Source organism: Phoca vitulina, unplaced genomic scaffold, assembly GCF_004348235.1.
Source record: "Phoca vitulina isolate PV1807 unplaced genomic scaffold, GSC_HSeal_1.0 scaffold77, whole genome shotgun sequence".
NCBI classification, from domain to species: Eukaryota; Metazoa; Chordata; class Mammalia; order Carnivora; family Phocidae; genus Phoca; species Phoca vitulina.
The window spans coordinates 1,099,386-1,116,419 of NW_022589780.1; the positions used below are offsets into that span (position 1 = coordinate 1,099,386).

The 17,034-nt window shown below is 43.2% G+C and overlaps 1 protein-coding gene across 5 annotated transcripts in view; it reads right to left on the reverse strand.

Moving 5' to 3' along the window:
• The window catches only part of DLG3 (discs large MAGUK scaffold protein 3), a 54,405-nt gene that overhangs the window by 29,047 nt on the left and 8,324 nt on the right, over positions 1 to 17,034 (reverse strand). For 4 of the 5 annotated variants that reach the window (XM_032393797.1, XM_032393794.1, XM_032393795.1 and 1 more), the window contains 2 exons: positions 16,609 to 16,765; positions 16,087 to 16,189 (listed from right to left, as the gene is read on the reverse strand). In XM_032393797.1, the coding sequence (XP_032249688.1) occupies positions 16,087 to 16,189; positions 16,609 to 16,765 (260 nt within the window). Of the gene's footprint in view, positions 1 to 15,077; positions 15,160 to 16,086; positions 16,190 to 16,608; positions 16,766 to 17,034 lie in introns of those variants that run through there. The other variant, XM_032393796.1, reaches the window with a different exon arrangement.

The window sequence follows — 17,034 nt, forward strand, 5'->3', positions numbered from 1 at the left end:
AGGATTTTGGATCCAACCCTAGACACACGGACTCAAAATCTATGGAGCAGGCCCAGGAATCTGCATTTTTACCAAGCATCAAGGTGATTCTGATGTCCAATAAGGTTTGAAACTGCTGGTCTTGACTTACAAAATTGAGTTTGTTCTATAGTTCAGGGAAAAGCTAAGGTAAGTATCCTGCAGCGTGTATCAAAAGGAAGGTAGGGCCAGAGGGTTGGAAAACTCTCAAAAAAAAAAAAAATTTGCCAATACAGTTGCAAATCCTGAAGGAAAGGAAAGCGCTAGAGGCCTCTGTCCAATGTGCCTGCACAGAAAGCTGATGAATTTACCCTTTTTTTAAAATAAAAGTAGCACGTGATTTTAAAAAATCTTTACCTTTTTCCTTTAGACATTCCTGTATCACTTCCCCCATCCCACTTACCCAAAGATAACCAGTTAATATTTCTAGCACGTATCCTTCCAGACTTACTTCCATTAACATATATATATACTCACAAGTCACAGAGAGTCACATAAATCTACTTTTTTCATCCTCTAATAGGTCATGGAAAACCCAGCCATGTCAGTACATAGAGATATATCTCATTCTTTTTAATAGCTGCATAGTATTTCATACTACGGATAGACCATAATTTATTCAGTCATATCCCAACTGATGTACATTTAAATTGTTCATAATTTTTAATATTACCACCAATGCTGCACTGTATATTTGTATGAGCATTTCTATAGAATAGATTTCCCAAAGTGAAGCTGCAGGGTCAAATTATATGCACACAAAAACATTTGATTGGCACTACCAAATTGAACCCCAACCTTCTGAAACCTTTATGACTGGAGGCTGAGGACAAATTGCTATTCTAAAGCTTCCAGCAGCTTTTCCATTTCTGAAGAAGTGGAGGCAGAATTTACCTTTGAGGACAGATTGATCTTTTGTTTGGGGAAAAAAAACACTTCAATGAACCTTTTGGTTTTGCAAAAGTAAAGGCAAGACTGTAATCTGGAATAGACAAAGACAAAGAGGAACCTCAGATATTCCCTCTGCATAATCACAGAAAATGTCAGCCTCCTGTGGGTGGAGTTGTTGGTTCAAAGGACTTGTCCTACTACCTATATGATGCTCTATAGACACTCTGGAAAGATCTACCTCTAGACTTGACCACTCTGCCTCCCCCTACTTGATGACCTCCCTGTTACTGTAAACAAAACCCCCTTTCCCCTGCACACAACCGGTGTTTCCTCAAGTTTTGATGATATTTGTTCCTAATTGCTTCCTCAATCCACCGCTTTCTTTCTAACTTCATTGTTGTTGCCTTACTGTTGATTTTGCCTCTTCATTTTCTCTTGACTATCCTAAGAGTGATGGAAAGAAGTTATTAAAAGATTTTAAGTGAAGGAATGACTTGAGCAGGGGTGTGTGTGTGTGTGTATCATGAGGGCTACTGAGGGGAGATAAAGTGTGGTTGGTGCCTCACATGTAGATTTAACAGCAGAGGACCACGCTTTCTCTTTCTGCCTAGCCCCTACAGCCCCTAGTGTAAGTAGCCCCCGCTTTTACATCAGCCAAACCAGCCAGCACTCAGCCTCTTGCTCAAGTATGTCCAATGTTGGGAAGCTCTCTATTCCTTCGTTATTAGACTAGACAACACTATTCAAGAGAAAATTCTTGGTTTAAGGGCCATTTCTTTTGCCAGCTGGTCCTAATTTTGGTGTTTAAAACAACATTTAAAACATGATGGATCTCTTCTTCATAATAGTATGAAGGAACAGTTTAAAGAAGGTCAAAGAACTGGGAAAGCCTGGAGCAGGTTCCAAGAATACTGAATAAGCCTGAATAGAAGGTAGAGTGTGAAAAGGGTAAGGTGGCGGTGATGTAAGGTTGGGGACCAGATTCTAAGAGTTTGAGATAAGACTTTCTTACTAGGCTAGGGGAACCACTGTTAAGTGTTTAAATAGGGACATGACACAATCAGAACTAGGTTTGGGGGGAAGATTATTCTGGGAATGTAATATAGAATGGAGGACAGAGAGAAAGATAACAGAGACCAAGAACCTCTTCTACGGGTAGAGACAATGACTTGAAAGGCCTGACATAGCAGGGGGGGCAATTGAGAATATAAAAAAAGGGACAAGAATCAAGAAATATGTTGGAACTAGAAGAGATAAAATTTGACATCTGATTGGATGAAGGGATCAAAGGCAACCTCTGAGTTTTTTCCTGAAAGACCAGGAAAAAGTGGGATAATATCAGCCATAATAGAGAATAGTCATCATGTCCTCAAAATAAGCTATCCCTTCTCCAGGCTAAATATTATTACTTCCTTAAGTATTCTTCATCGAACATGGTTTCCAGACGCTGTACTACTTCTCCCTTTTAAAACCTAGTGCCCAGAATTTGTGGTGATGTCATTTCCTTTACAAAATTATAAGCTCCTTGATGTGGGTTTTTTTTCCTTCTCAAAGTTTGGCAATCAGCACCCTTGTTGAGTCAACAAACTTTTATTGAATGTGTTAATTCATGATAAAGATCTAACAGGACAAACCTGGACACTAATTCTCAAGTTCTGGCTCCTCAGGAACTAATTAAGAAAAAATACAAAACTTTCCCCTTCTACCCACCCCAAAATGCTAAAAACTGACCAACAAAACCACAAACCATTTATGCAAAACACTGACATGTCAGAGGTTTCAAGATCTACTTAATAGCCTAATAAAGCATCAAAAAGGACCGAAACTACAATGTTCACTAATATGAACTGGACACACATCCAAGCCTCCAAACCCATCTCCCCTCTAATAAGACTTTGCTCTCAAACCCATCTACCTTCCTAATGACAAAACTGTTTTCTCAGGGGGCACCTGGGTGGCTCAGTCAGTTAAGCATCCAGCTCTTGATTTCGGCTCAGGTCATGATAAGCCCTGTGTAGGGCTCCATGCCGGGCAGGGCGCCTGCTTAAGATTCTCACTCTCCTTCTCCCTCTGCCTCCCCCCACTCTAAAAAAACTGTCTTTTCTGGATAGAAAATGACATTTGTCATTAATTTGGAAAAGCTGAAAGGGGCTCAGTTTCTTAACCCATAAAAAGTTTATTTGGGCCTTGATTACGGGTAGGAAAATGTTGTAGAGACAGGAAACAAATGGGAGCAGCAAAGGGTACTTATTCTTCACGTGGTATAGACTACCAATGATTTGAGTGAAGATACAAAAAAGGAAATGCTACAAAATAAAATAAAAGCCATGCCTATCAAATTTGGAAATGACAACAAAGCCGGGGAAACAACTGAATAACAGACTTCAGACACACAGATTTCGACAGGTAGCAACAATAGGAAGACACAAATAAAGTACAAAAGAAGTGTAACTTCCTGACTTTGAGTCCCTGTACAAATACTGAGCAGGGAAGACGGGGCTGGATAACTGCACATGTATTGACTAGCTAGAAACTCCAAATAAGTCAATAGCTGCTCAAAGGCTCATCTGTTCTTACAGAAGTACAGGTGTTCAAATCTCAAACTCATACAACTCTTGTTTGCCATCAGCTGAGCTGCACTGAGCTCAAGGGAATCACCCACTGTGAAAATGTACAGAACTGTGGTGGAAATGAAGTGACAACATCATGAGACAGTCACAGATTTTGATGTGTATGAATAGTGTTTTAGGTTTCTATAGTTGCCTTTGGAGCACAGACCCTCAGGATGTGTCTAAATTACAAGCATCTGTCCCAATAATATAGCTCATGTTTTCAAAAGAAATGGATGGAGCTGATCCTTAAAGAAGAAAGAAAGAAACAGAGAGAAAGAAAGAAAGAAAGAAAGAGAGAGAGAGAGAGGGAGGGAGGGAGGGAGGGAGGGGAGGAAAGGAAAAAAATGGATGGAGCTGAAAGTAAAATAAGTCCATCAAGAAGATACCTGTTGGTGTGGAGGTAAGTATATAAATAGCCAAATAGCATATTTCTAGGAATCACAAATAAAATAATATGATAATATTAATAATAATAATATTAGTTGGGTTAGTTTTTAATTATAGGGTCTACTATTTAAAGAATCTAAGACCTCTAAAACTAGACAGTTCCTCAGGTCCCTTCTAATTTTGACATAATTATGATTTTATGACCAAATCAATGAGGCCCATAAGGAATCAAACCTAGGGCTAATCTAATTTTAATTTTTAAATATGAGCCAGAAGAGGGAAATCTTCACAGCTGCAAATAATCTTAAGTTCTCTGGGTCAAAAAATAATACCAAATCAATGGGTAGAAATTGCAAAAAAAAAAAAAATGTCTTAAGGCTATGTGAGAGGGCAGAAAAGTGGCAAACAGGTCTCAATATGAGCAAATATTGCTCGAAGAAAAATAATTTCAGGTCTACTTTTAGAACAATGGGCTCGGAACCATGACTAACCCAAAACAGAAACCTCAGTGTCATTGTTCTGGTCCCTACATTGCCACAATGTGCTTCCTCAGCCATACACACACATGGCCAGGGTTCTGGATAGCATCCTGATACTGGAAATAAAACAGATCAGCATGCCATAAAAGATTCCAGTTTATCCCTGTTGACTGGATGTTTCTGTCCCCCAAAGAGCTTAGTGAGGATGCAAGAAGAGCTACTGAGCAAAAGTGCTATATAGTATATAAAGGTTTCATTACATTCAGCCGCCTGGTCTTAAATGAGTAGAATGATAAACGCTTTGACCTCACATCAAGCAAAGAAAAAGTTATTCACAGGACTTTGCCATTGGTCCTTCTCACCTATCCCAGATGACCCAGCAGATTAGGGTAAAAGCCTCAACTAGGACCCCTTCTCTGTTTCAAAGGAGCTTCATATAGTATATTCAAATGCAGGATTAACAAAGCCTTTAGCTCCTTCAACCCATAATCCAAACTGTATATAAGAACCACCCCAAGACAAAACACCTCATCCAGAAAACATGAGAATGAAGACAAAATATACCTTTCCCTGCTCTCAAGATAGCAGGCAATCTTGTTCGTAACAATCTTTTCCACTTAACAGAGATGCTGCAACACAGTGATTGAAACAAAACATTTTATGATTAAACTTGCTAACTTGAGTTAATGTTAATGTAACTGATTTCTACATTTTACCAGGTCAATCGAGAGTCTAGAGTCAAATGTTCTTCACTCTGTAGTCACTCTGACAGGATCACAAATCCACTGACAATCTTTACTGGGGTATCAACGGAATCTTTTGAATCAAGTGTCCATGGGAGGAACCCAGAAAAATGGGACCTAGAGAAAGACTTCCTGTTACTGTGGTCATCTGTGGTCATTTTTCAGTAACTGATAATCCCAGAGTAAAATATTACAGAACAGGATAAGATACCAAAATCCAAATTGTGTGTGTGTGTGTGTGTGTAATAAAGGTGGCACTTCAAAACAGTAGGGAAATGATGGATTATTTATATTTAATAAATGGTACTGAGGTAATTCATTAAACATCTGGAGCACAAATAAGGTACTATCCTACCTTACATCATAAATTCCAGGCAGGTTAAGGTTTTAAGTGTGAAAACAATAACATTAAATAACCAGAATAAAACAAAAGCGAACATTTACTTGTTAAAGGTACAAAAGAAAACACTGATAGACTACATAAAAACATAAAATATCTGTACATCAAAATAAAATAAAAAAGCAAACTACAAACTGGGAAAAATCTTTGTAATATACATGACAAAGAATTAATATTCTAACTACATTTAAGCTTTTACACATCAATAAGAACTTATGAACACACCTCAATAGGGAAATGGAGAAAAGGTATGAACAAGCAATTCACACACACACAAAATGACCAGTGAACATATACATGCACACACACATTCAATTGTTATTAAAAAAAAGAAAAATTAAAATATGAGTGAAATAACATTTTTTACCTATCAAATTTGCAGAGATTTAAAAAAAATAATGCTCCATGTTAGCAAGATCTCAAACTACACACCCTCTATACTGTTGGTGGAGGTGGAGACCAATTTGGCAAAATATATCAAGTCTTAAACATGTTCATACCCTTTGGACCAATAACTCCACACCAAGGAATTCATTCTGAAGAAGCAATATCAGATTCACAAAAAGCCTCATACAAGGATATCCATCAGTGTTATTTATAAGATAAAAAATTGGAAACAACCTAATGTCCACCAAAAAGGGACTAGTCACACGAATTATGGCACACACATGATGAAATATTATTTAACTATTAAAAACCATTTTAGTAAGATATTCATGACATACGGCAAGTTAAAAGGATACAAAACTGCTTAAATCAATGATTCTAGTCTTGAAAGAGATACATACATATTATATGATATATAAAAGTTTGGAGGGAAATAACACCCAACACATACATACACATACAGACACAAACTGGTTATTTCTAGAGGTAGTTTTACAGGAGATTTGATTTTTTTTTTTACTTTGTATTTTTCTGTATTTTCCAATTTGCTATAAATCTAAATGCAATACAAAAATAATTTGAGGAGAGTGGGGAGGCAGACTGAATAGGACAGGCCCAAGGACAAAGCCAGGACAACACAACCACTAGAAACTCCCCTCCACACTGCTCCTGGCTCATTCATCATTTTCCTTTGGGATTGATCAATCAGTTGCAGACAAATCCCCTTAGACATATTATCACTATTATCACCTCACCATCTTATCCAGAGAAGCCTTGCCAATTCCTTGTCAAAATCTAGATATACCACATCTACCATATTTCCCTGACCTACCAGTCCAGTAACCCTGTCCCCTCAAGGCAATTTGGCAAGTCTGACATGACTTGTTTGAACCTGGTAAACCAATACTGGTTCCTGTGCTCACCATTTTTTTTCTGAGTGTTTACAAAACAACTCTTAATAATCTAGTCTGGGGGCACCTGGGTGGTTCGGTGGTTAAGGTTAAGCGTCTGACTCTTGGTTTCTGCTCAGGTCATGATCTCATGGTCATGGGATCAAGCCCCATGCATCGGGCTCCGTGCTCAGCATGCTCAGCAGGAAGTCGGCTTGAAGATTCTCTCCCTCTGGCCCTCCCCGCCCCACTCGTGTGTGTGCACATGCACCCACGCACTCTCTCTCTCTAAAATAAATAAATCTTTATTTTTTTTAAAAAAGATTTTATTTATTTGACAAAGAGAGAGAGCACAAGCAGGGGGAGCGGCAGGCAGAGGGAGAAGCAGGCTTCCCCGCAGAGCAGGGAGCCCGCCCGATGCAGGGCTCGATCCCAGGACCCTGGGATCATGACCTGACCTGCAGGCAGTTGCTTAACCAACTGAGCCACCCAGGCATCCCTAAATAAATCTTTAAAAAAAAAAAAATCTAATCTGGAATTTAACGCAAGATTTGCAAAATTCTTCCTCCCTTGTGAAAATCTGAAGAATATGTACGTAAACCAGACCCTTAATGTACATATTTATACAAAACATATTAGTTTTCTTCTTTTGGTCTATTTAAATTTTTATCACTTAATTTCATCAAGTGGAAAAATCCCCAAATTTCTACGGCCTTTGCTTTTTTAAAGATATCCAAATTCAATGAAAAGTAAACAAAGATCCATTTCTCTTTTTTAAAAAAGATTTTATTTATTTATTTGAGAGACACACAGCAAGAGAGGGAACACAAGCAGGGGAAGTGGGAGAGGGAGAAGCAGGCTTTCCACTGAGCAGGGAGCCTGATGTGGGGCTCGATCCCAGGACCCTGAGATCATGACCTGAGCTGAAGGCAGACGCTTAAGGACTGAGCCACCCAGGCGCCCCAACAAAGATCCATTTCAAGAGAATGAAAGCCTTATCACAGGAAAGAAGAGGGGAAGACAAGACCCTTATTAAAGCAAGACGGTTATTAGCTCAAGACTTTGTGATTCAGTAACAGTCTAGGTACAAATACAAATGTAAATTGAATTTTCAACTCAATTCCATTTATCTGACACAAAATTTGAGGTAGAAGAAACATTAGAGATCATTTTGCACAGTCCCCTTATTTTACAGATCAGAAAATTGAGGCTCAAAGAGACTGACTAGCATAAGATCATTCAGCTAACTTAAAGATAAAGTGAGAACGAGGACACCTGGGTGGGATCAGTCGGTTAAGAGTCCAACTCTTGATTTCAGCTCAGGTCATGATCTCAGGGTTGTGAGATCGAGCCCCATGTCAGGCTCCATGCTCAGGGAAGATTCTCTCTCTCTCTCTCCCCCCCCGCCCCTCCCCCACAAAAAGATAAAGTAAGAACTAGAACCCAGGGCCTTGGCTCCTCCTCCAAGATAATTCCCATAGGATTTAATGACTTAGCATTTATACATACACACACATACAAAATATATGTGTATATTTTTATCCATATATATACACATTATTTATATATATATTCTTAACATAAGGAAGCAAAAACTATTTTTTCAGTAACAATGACAGGCCCAAATTATTCTACTTCTCCTATTTCTCTTTAAAACAAAACAATTTCCCTATTACAGAATATAAGGTTAAAGCTTTAAATAAATCAACAGTGTAAATAACAGGGTCAAGATTTCAACAAGCAATACACTGAATTAAAAGGAAATCTCAAAGAGCTATAACTAAATAAATAATTCATTCTCATTCCTATATATTATTATAGCCATTCTATCCGGAAAACTGATGTTTTTGTTTTTAAAAATTTTTATTATTTATTTGTCAGAGAGAGAGAGCACTCACAAGCAGGGGGAGTGGCAGGCAGAGGGAGAAGCAGGCTCCCTGCCGAACAAGGAGCCCGATGTGGGACTCGATCCCAGGACACTGGGATCATGACCTGAGCAGAAGGCAGACGCTTAACCGACTGAGCCACCCAGGCGTCCCAAAAAACTGATGTTTTATAGGATTTTGTCTCAAACCATCTAACAAGGAAAAGAAAGCACCTGCCTAGCTAGGTGCAGAATGCTTTGCCAACTCCAGCTACCATGTCCCTGGGCTACATGGGAGATAGAAAACCCCCAGCACAAACACACATATCTGTATATAAAGTTCAGCCCAGTAGGCAAAACTGGAAAGAAAGCTAACATTTTTTTCTCTTCTAAGTTTCTCTCCTAAGTTTACAAACTTTAGGGCTGGCCTAAAAGGTAAAAGGGTGCAGCCACTTTGGGAAAAAGTTTGGCAGTTCCTCCAAAATGTTAAATGTTAAGTTACCTTATGACCCAGCAATTCCATTCCTAGGTATGTGTGTGTATGTATACATCTCCAAGAGAGTTGAAAACATGACCACACAAAAACTCGTCTATGACTGTTCACAGGAGTATTCGTAATAGTCAAAAGGCAGAAACAACTCAAATGTTCATAAGCTGATGAATACAGGAACAAAATGTGATAAAGCCATAGGATGGAATATTATTCATCCATAAAAAAGGAACGAAGTACTGATACATGCTACAACATGGATGAACCTAGAGAACATTATGCTAAATGAAAGAAGGCAGACACAAAAGACTACATATGGTATGATTCCATTTATATTAACCGGCCAGATAAAGTAACTTTATAGAAACAGAAAGTAGATTAGTGGTTGCCTAGGGCTAGGGGAGGGGAGAAGTTGGAGGAAATGGGGAGTGACTGCTAATGGGACAGGGCTCCTTTTAGGGGTGAGGAAAATGTTCTAAACTTAATTGTGGTGACAGCTGCACCAGTCTGAACATTCTAAAAAACACTGAACTGTATGCTTTAAATGAGTGAATTGTTGGGTATGTGAATAAGCTGTGGGTTTTTTCTGTCTTTTTTTGGGGGGTGGGGGTGGGCCCTATCACTTTTATCAGGTCAGCATTCCTAGCTAAAATTATCTACACCCAAGGCTTTAGCCCCTCCAGCCCTCAGTGATAAGAGTGAAAGGTAGTCCCTTATCCTCCTGGTTCCCTCTGATCACCTGAGTAATAACATAGTTGTCCTGCTCTGGTCTCTAGTCAATTTAGAAAAGAAATAGGGTGAGAATCAAATCAGGGGATGGAGCAAAGCAAAAATGAATGGGCAACAATAAGCACATGAAAAGATGCTCAATGTCACTAGCCGCTGGGGGAATGCAAATGAAAACCCCAGAATATTATTTCAGACTCACCAGGATGGCTAGAACCAAAAAGACTGACACTAACAAGGGTTGGTGAGGATAGAGAGAAAGTGGAACCCTCACTGCTGGGAATGTGAGGTTGGTGTAGCTGCTACGGAAAACAGCCTAGCCATTCCTCAAAAGGTTCAACATAGAGTTGCCATATGATCCAGTAAGTATACATACCCAAAAGAAATGGAAACACATGTCCATGCAAACCTTTGCATATGGATGCTCATAGAGCATTATTCATAATAGACTCAAAGTGGAAACAACCCAATATCTGTCAACTGATGAATGGATAAACAAAATATGTTGTATGCATATAACAGAATATTATTCAGCCAGAAACAGAAATGAAGTCCTGGCACATGCTACAACACGGATGAACCTTGAAAACACTATGTTAAGTGAAAGTAGCCAGTCACAAAAGACCACAATTATATGAATCCATCTATATGAAATGTCCAGAATAGGCAAATCCATTAAGAGAAAGGAAGTAGATTAGTGGTTGCCTAGTACTCAAGGGGATGGGGAGTTGGGGCAGGGGGGTGGTTACACCTAAAGGGTACAGTTTTTTCTCGGTTGGTGAAAATGTTCTAAAATTGACTGAATTGATGTGAATATTCTGAACACTACTGAATTGTACCCTTAAATGAGTGAACTACAAGGTCACAAAAAAATGAATGACAAATACTCCATTTCACTTGAAGAAATGAGAAATGCCTACTTACTGAATTAATATTCTTAAGCCTGCACACATTTGCTACTATGTCAAAGCAAACCAGCTCCCATCTTTTTGTTCCTCCTGGGTTCCCCCACATTATCATTCTATAGTAGTCTTCCAAAGCCCACTTTCTTTTTGTAGGAATCTGTAGGTCTCCCTCAGGCTTCCAGCAGCCCCTCTACTCCCTGGTTACTTCCTCCTCTGGTACAGGAGTTTGGGGCCATCAAGACTAAAAAGCTGACATTTGGCAGTTGGTTTTACCCCATTTGTTAACAGCTCCTGGCACCTGGAGAGTCTCAGAGCATTATCTTTTTCTGTGTCTAGATGTATCTGGGTAGAAAGAGGGGGCTCACAGCTTCTCTGCTGTGATGGGAGGTAGTTGTGGCCTAGAGGCAAAAGCCCTGGACCTGAAGTTCTCAGGAAATCAGACTTCAAACTTTGATTCTGCTCTTTACTGGCTGTGGGACCTTGAGCAAGTCACTCAACCTCTCTGACCCTCACCTTCCTCATCCTCCAAATTGGGGATGATACCATCTATCCCACAGGGCTATCCTGAAGATGGATGCTTACAAAACCATCTGGAACATATAGAGATACTCACTAATTCAGTAGAACAAACCATGGAACAGGCTCTAGTCTATGTGGGGGGGACACAAGCATGAACACAAAACGAGTTGCCTTTAAACTATTCAGTGCAGAAATGCTGTTAACAGGACTTCATTTTCTGCCTTCCCTATATCAGTCTTCTTTTAGGATAGCAAAAGGAGTTTCAGGAGTTGAATTCTTTGCCTTGGTAAACCTTCACCTCAGTGTTCTCAAGAGAGATCATGCTGATAGGGTAACAGCTATGGTTACATCTTCAATTCTCCAACAGGGGGAGATGGGATGGTTACTGAACGTCATGGGAAAAATGCTACTTTTATGCTTTCAAGTTATTATCATCACTGATCCTTAATTCTTTCATGAAGGCCTTACCTAAAGGCATTTCCATGGTGAAAGTGTGCTTATTCAGCACTTCAAAGTAAGTATGGAAAACAGATACTCTCTTACTCTCTTCCCCCCTTGCCTGTCCAGATTTACATGCCACGTGAAAATTTCTGGTCATAAGATATCAATTCCCAGTTTAGCTACCTTAGTGACCAATTTCTGGCTCACCTCCTGATTTGGGGCTCAGGTTTTACTCTAAAAACAAAAGGGCTTTCCAGAAAAACACTAGTTCAGCTTATAAACAGAGGCTGAAAACAAAGTAACTAGGGGGAAAAATGTAGGAGATAGTTCCTAAATTAAAATGTTATAACATGAAGCCCATACTTCCCTTGGTGGAGCAATTTCACAAATCACAGAAAAATAGTTTTCATTTTAGAATAGATTGGGCGAGAGCCTTTGCCAAGAGCCAGTTGTTCAAATTTTCAATTTGAGTTTTGAGCAGGATTATACATGCCCAAGAACATCATGCTATTTTTAGCTAATAGGTAGGATTGCTGTGTCCACAACAGTTTGGGGCAATCAAGAGTGAAACTATTAAATAGCATCTCTCACTGTGGTACCTTATCATTTAGCACTTCTATTTCTATTTTAATATTTTCCAAAGCTTCATCATAAAAATTCTTGTAAAGCACCCATGCTAGGCACAATACAAAGTTCAACTAGATAGACATGGTTTCTATCTTCATCATGTGTTTAACGCACACTGAATAAACCAGATATATGAAAGAATCCCAAGGTTAAAGCATTCCCATCAAGCTGCCATCCAGCCCCTAAGTGCCCAGGGGAGATACACTGGGAAGCAACTGTCCTACACTTAACACCCTTCCAATGCTTAAACCCTCTCTATGTATTAAAAGGGGAGGGGTAATGAACCTGTTCTAAAATTGACTGCGACGCTGGATATACAACACTGTGGATACACTAAAAGCCAATGAATTGTACACCTAAATGGGTGCATTGTATGGTAAATGAATTATATCTCAATTAAGCCATTAAAAACAAGGAAAAATTATTCTTACTCTGATTGTTCTAATTAGTCAAAGCTATTTTTTAAGCTCTCATGCTAAATGGTATCTAGCTAAAGACTGCACTGGCTTGGCAACGGAGCTCACTCTAATCTACCCCTGCCCATACATCTTTCTTTCCCTAGTCTCTCTTATTTCCCCAGTTCTTTTCCTGTTGTTCCTCCACTCCAACTAGGTCTTAGGTCTCTCAGGTATTCCCAAGCATGGTTTGTCCCAACTGGTGGACCTCAGACCTAAACCAATTGCTGACCCCTGGCAACTTTCCCTTCATGACCTTAGGCAAATCATGTCCTTGCTCTCCTGTCACTGTTCCGGTTTGCACAAAGACGGGTTGGAGTAGGCAAACCTTTCCAGGTCCCACATTCTATGTGAAAATAATACAAACAATGAACACTTAACGTGGTCCGAAACATGCAAAGTCTCTGCCATTTTGGCCAACAGACATATATTTGGATTATTCATTTTGTAAATGGCCATGTAATACAATTTTCCAAAGAACAGTATTTAATATATTCATCAGATGATCAACATGGAGTCCTTATTTTTAAAAGCTATCACTTTATCAAAGAAAATTCAGAGTCCAATACCGAATGCTCGACAGTCCCTCTGGACCTGTCTCTGAGGGTCCATTTTCGAAAAGAACAACAACAAAAAAAGCTTTTTGCATGTTGGGGCCCTGCTGGATTTACCAAAGCAAAGAAAGAAGTTAACACTGGCGTGGCAGAGCCTTGCCAACACTGGTTCAACTAAATCCTAAGAAAGGCTTTGTTTAGCCAGTGGTAGAGAGACCTAACGTTAAGACAGCACCTCAACATACATTAGAAACTCTCAGAAATACGCTCAGAGAGCAATACACGTTGGCAGGAAGGAATCCCTTTATCCTGGACAACTTGCAGCTTTTTAGGCAAACCAGTTACATTCTCCCAATAAAACTCATAGAAATATGTAGTCACCAGTTTCCAACATACTACCACCAAATAAATTCACAGTATTGTTTCCATGTGCCCATGGAACATCACAGAGCAAAACCGAAAGAAACACATCAATTTCTCCTACACACACAAACACACACACACACACCCAAATATGCAAGAGAAACCATTTTCTTTGCAGAATCTACGGTTGTCTAAGTTGTGGGCATGACATGATAAATACTGGTTGCTAATAACAATCAGATGGATAGCTCTCCACTGAGAAGCAAAGCGCACACGCAGAAATAAGAAAACCAACCAACCAACCAACAACCCTAAGGTGTGTTTCTTGTCATTAACTGAACACCAAACATGGAGAGAAATGACTCAAAGTGTCCATTTGCATCCCTCTTTCCCTTGACCACAGACCAACAAGTTCCCCTGTTCGTCACCTCCCCACACTTCTGCCCCCATCACAGAAGCCTAGAGCAGAAGGTGGCAGGCCCCTCTCTCCTTCCCCTTCAGGCCCTCGCCTTGAGGCACTGAACAGGGGCGGGGGGAGGGCGGAAAGGACAAAGGTAGGCGCTTCCGAGCCCTCACAGCTCGGCGACAGGGCTCCCGGCCTCTCCCCTTCTCATCACGGAACCAGAGCACCTGCCCGGGAGAGGTCCCTTCCTTCCCCTTAGTAACCGGCCCACGGGGCCTAGGTGTCCAAGGAGTCCAGGCGCTGCAGCCCCAAGGGACAAAGGCCGGGCTTACAAAGAGGAGGGGGAGGCGAAAGAAGTCCGGAGCGGTGTGAAAACCCTCGCAAACAAAAGCGGGGCTGGGGCTGGGGCTGGGGGTGGAGGTGGGGGTGGGGTCCTGATACTACCAAGCCAGGCTAGGGGGTTCCCAGAGGTAGCCAGGTTTGGCGGATTAATGCGTGTGGGGGAGGGGGACGGTAAGAAAATTCCTCGGAGGAAAGGGATTAGGGAGCTGCGGGGACGCTGCGGCCGCCGGGCAGGAGGCTGCGGGGAGGGCAGAGGTCCCGGGGCGAAAAGGGGCACAGTTCGTGAGTGGGGAGAGGTGATGGCAAAGAAGTGAGGGCCACACAGGGCCCAGTGGCGGGAGAGCGGGCGCTCAGCCCCGGGCGACGCTCCCCTGGGGCCGAGAGGGGGGCTCTCAGGAGGGGCTCCCGAGCTGTGCGCACCACACGGGGCTGGGGGCGTGAGGCGGAGGGAGTCCGGGGAGGGCGCAGAGTAGTTGGGGGCGCAGTGCTGGAAAAGAGAGAGTTTGAGAACAGAACCGTGGGGGGGGGGGGGGGGGGGGGGGAACTGCGAGGGGGCCTGACCCTCGTCCGCCCCACCTCACCTGGCGCCGGGTCGGAGTCCAGGTCTAGTGCCGAGAAAGCGCCAGCTCCGGCCAGCCCCTCCGTCCCGCGCGGGAGACCACGGACGGACACAAAGCGGGGCGCGCGGGAGGAGGGGAGGAGGGGAGGAGGGGAGGAGGGGAGGAGGGAGGGGGAGGGGAAGGGGAGGGGGAGGGAGGAGGAGGAGACGCCTGAGGCGCGCGACGGGGCGGGGGGGGGGGGGGGGGGGGCGCCCGCCGCCCTCCGCCTGGGTCACGGGGCGGGGCGTGCGGCTGGAGGCCGCGCTCGGCCCGCCAATGGCCACCCCGCCGGCCGGCTGACTGGGGCGCGCCATCCGGCAGCTCACCTCGGCACCTGGGCCTCGGCTGGCCCCAGCCAATCAAACGCCTTCATTTGCATACCCAGCCCCGCCCTTTCGCCCCGGCCAGGGGCCGGCTCCCCGAGAACACAAAGAAGGCCCCCCGTAGGGGGAGGGGGTCCACTCCCGAGTGCCTACCCCGACGGCCTAGCATCACCTTTTCAGTGCGTTTATGGATCTTTCTCAGTCACCCTGATGAGAGGAAGGAAGTGGGGGTCATAGGGGTTTGGACCAAGATCCCTTAAGAGGTCGGATATCTTCGCCGGGAGGTCCTTCTACCCGAGTGCTACTCTCCTCCCGTTCCACCGCACACATTTGCGCCGCTTCGCCTCTGAGCCCTGCACCTCCACCCCTCTTCCCCCTGCCCTTTTTCCAGTCGCCCCAATCTCTGTGCTTCCTTCCGTAGGCTGCTGCCCACTACTGGCCTTCCGCTGCACTGCAGCCCTCATCCGCAGGCTCTGAGCACAGCCTCCGAGAGATGCTTCCAAAGGCGCCCAAACCTACCCCTGTCCAGAAGGAAAACCAGAGAGGAAGAGGTTACTGCCCTAAGGTAGAAGGGGCCTGATCGAGTGACTTTGGTACCTGTGATGGCAAAAAGCCGACACTTTGGTCTAAACTCCCCAAATCATCTTGTCCAACCTTCCATCTCCTACCTTCAGGTCTGTACTGGGCCACAATGGTGACTGACTGGCCGGCGCGTTTTAGAGCAGCTGCAGCCTGCTCGTGGGTTGCATTCCTCAGGTTCACGCCATTCACCTGTCCAAAGAGAGGAGCTATGAGCCATCCCCAAAACAAGAAAGGCTGTCCTCTGTCCTAGCACTTAGGAGAGGGAGATGGGTAGCCCATCCCTAAGCCTGCTCAGCTGCGTTTCTCAATATCCCATCCTTGCCCCTAAGACGCGACCAAAAGAATATGACATCTCTAGTGTAATAATTATCTTTGTGGGGGTCAAATGCCAACCAGGGTTAAGATCCAACACACATTCATTTCCTCCTCAAGGATAAGTCTGGGCTCAGTCCCTGGCACTCCCTAAGGTCATCTCTAAAGAGAATATTCAGTTTCTCCAGCTCAGCCTTCCCCCATCAAGAAGCATTCCTTGGAGAAAGCAAGATCTCCCCTCCTCCCTTTCAGATTGGCATGGCTCCCATCCTCCCACCTCTCCTTTGTCTCCTCACCGATAAGATCCTGTCTCCCCTGCGCAGCTCCCCACTCAGGTCAGCTGGGCCTCCTGCCAGGATGAAGGAGACAAAAATGCCTTCTCCATCCTCTCCTCCTACGATGTTGAAGCCCAGGCCTGTGGAGCCCTTGTGCAGGATGATCTTGCGGGGCTCTCTGGGGGGAAAGAAGTAGAAGGGTAAGGACAAGGTGGCTATAAACTGTTGTCCCTGTGAGGGCCAGCCTAGAACAAGGCCCATACTGCTGTAGCATGACTAGGTCCCTTTAGGTATGATAGCCGGTTGCATCCTTCCTCTCCCGAAACCTGCTTGGCTGCTGTCTTCTGCCAAGTGCCAAGTTTCAGTTCCTCTTCCCTCCCTTCTTCCTGAGGGCTTGCAGTCAGCTTCCCAGTGGACAGTCCCCTACTCTCTCAGTTCAACACACCC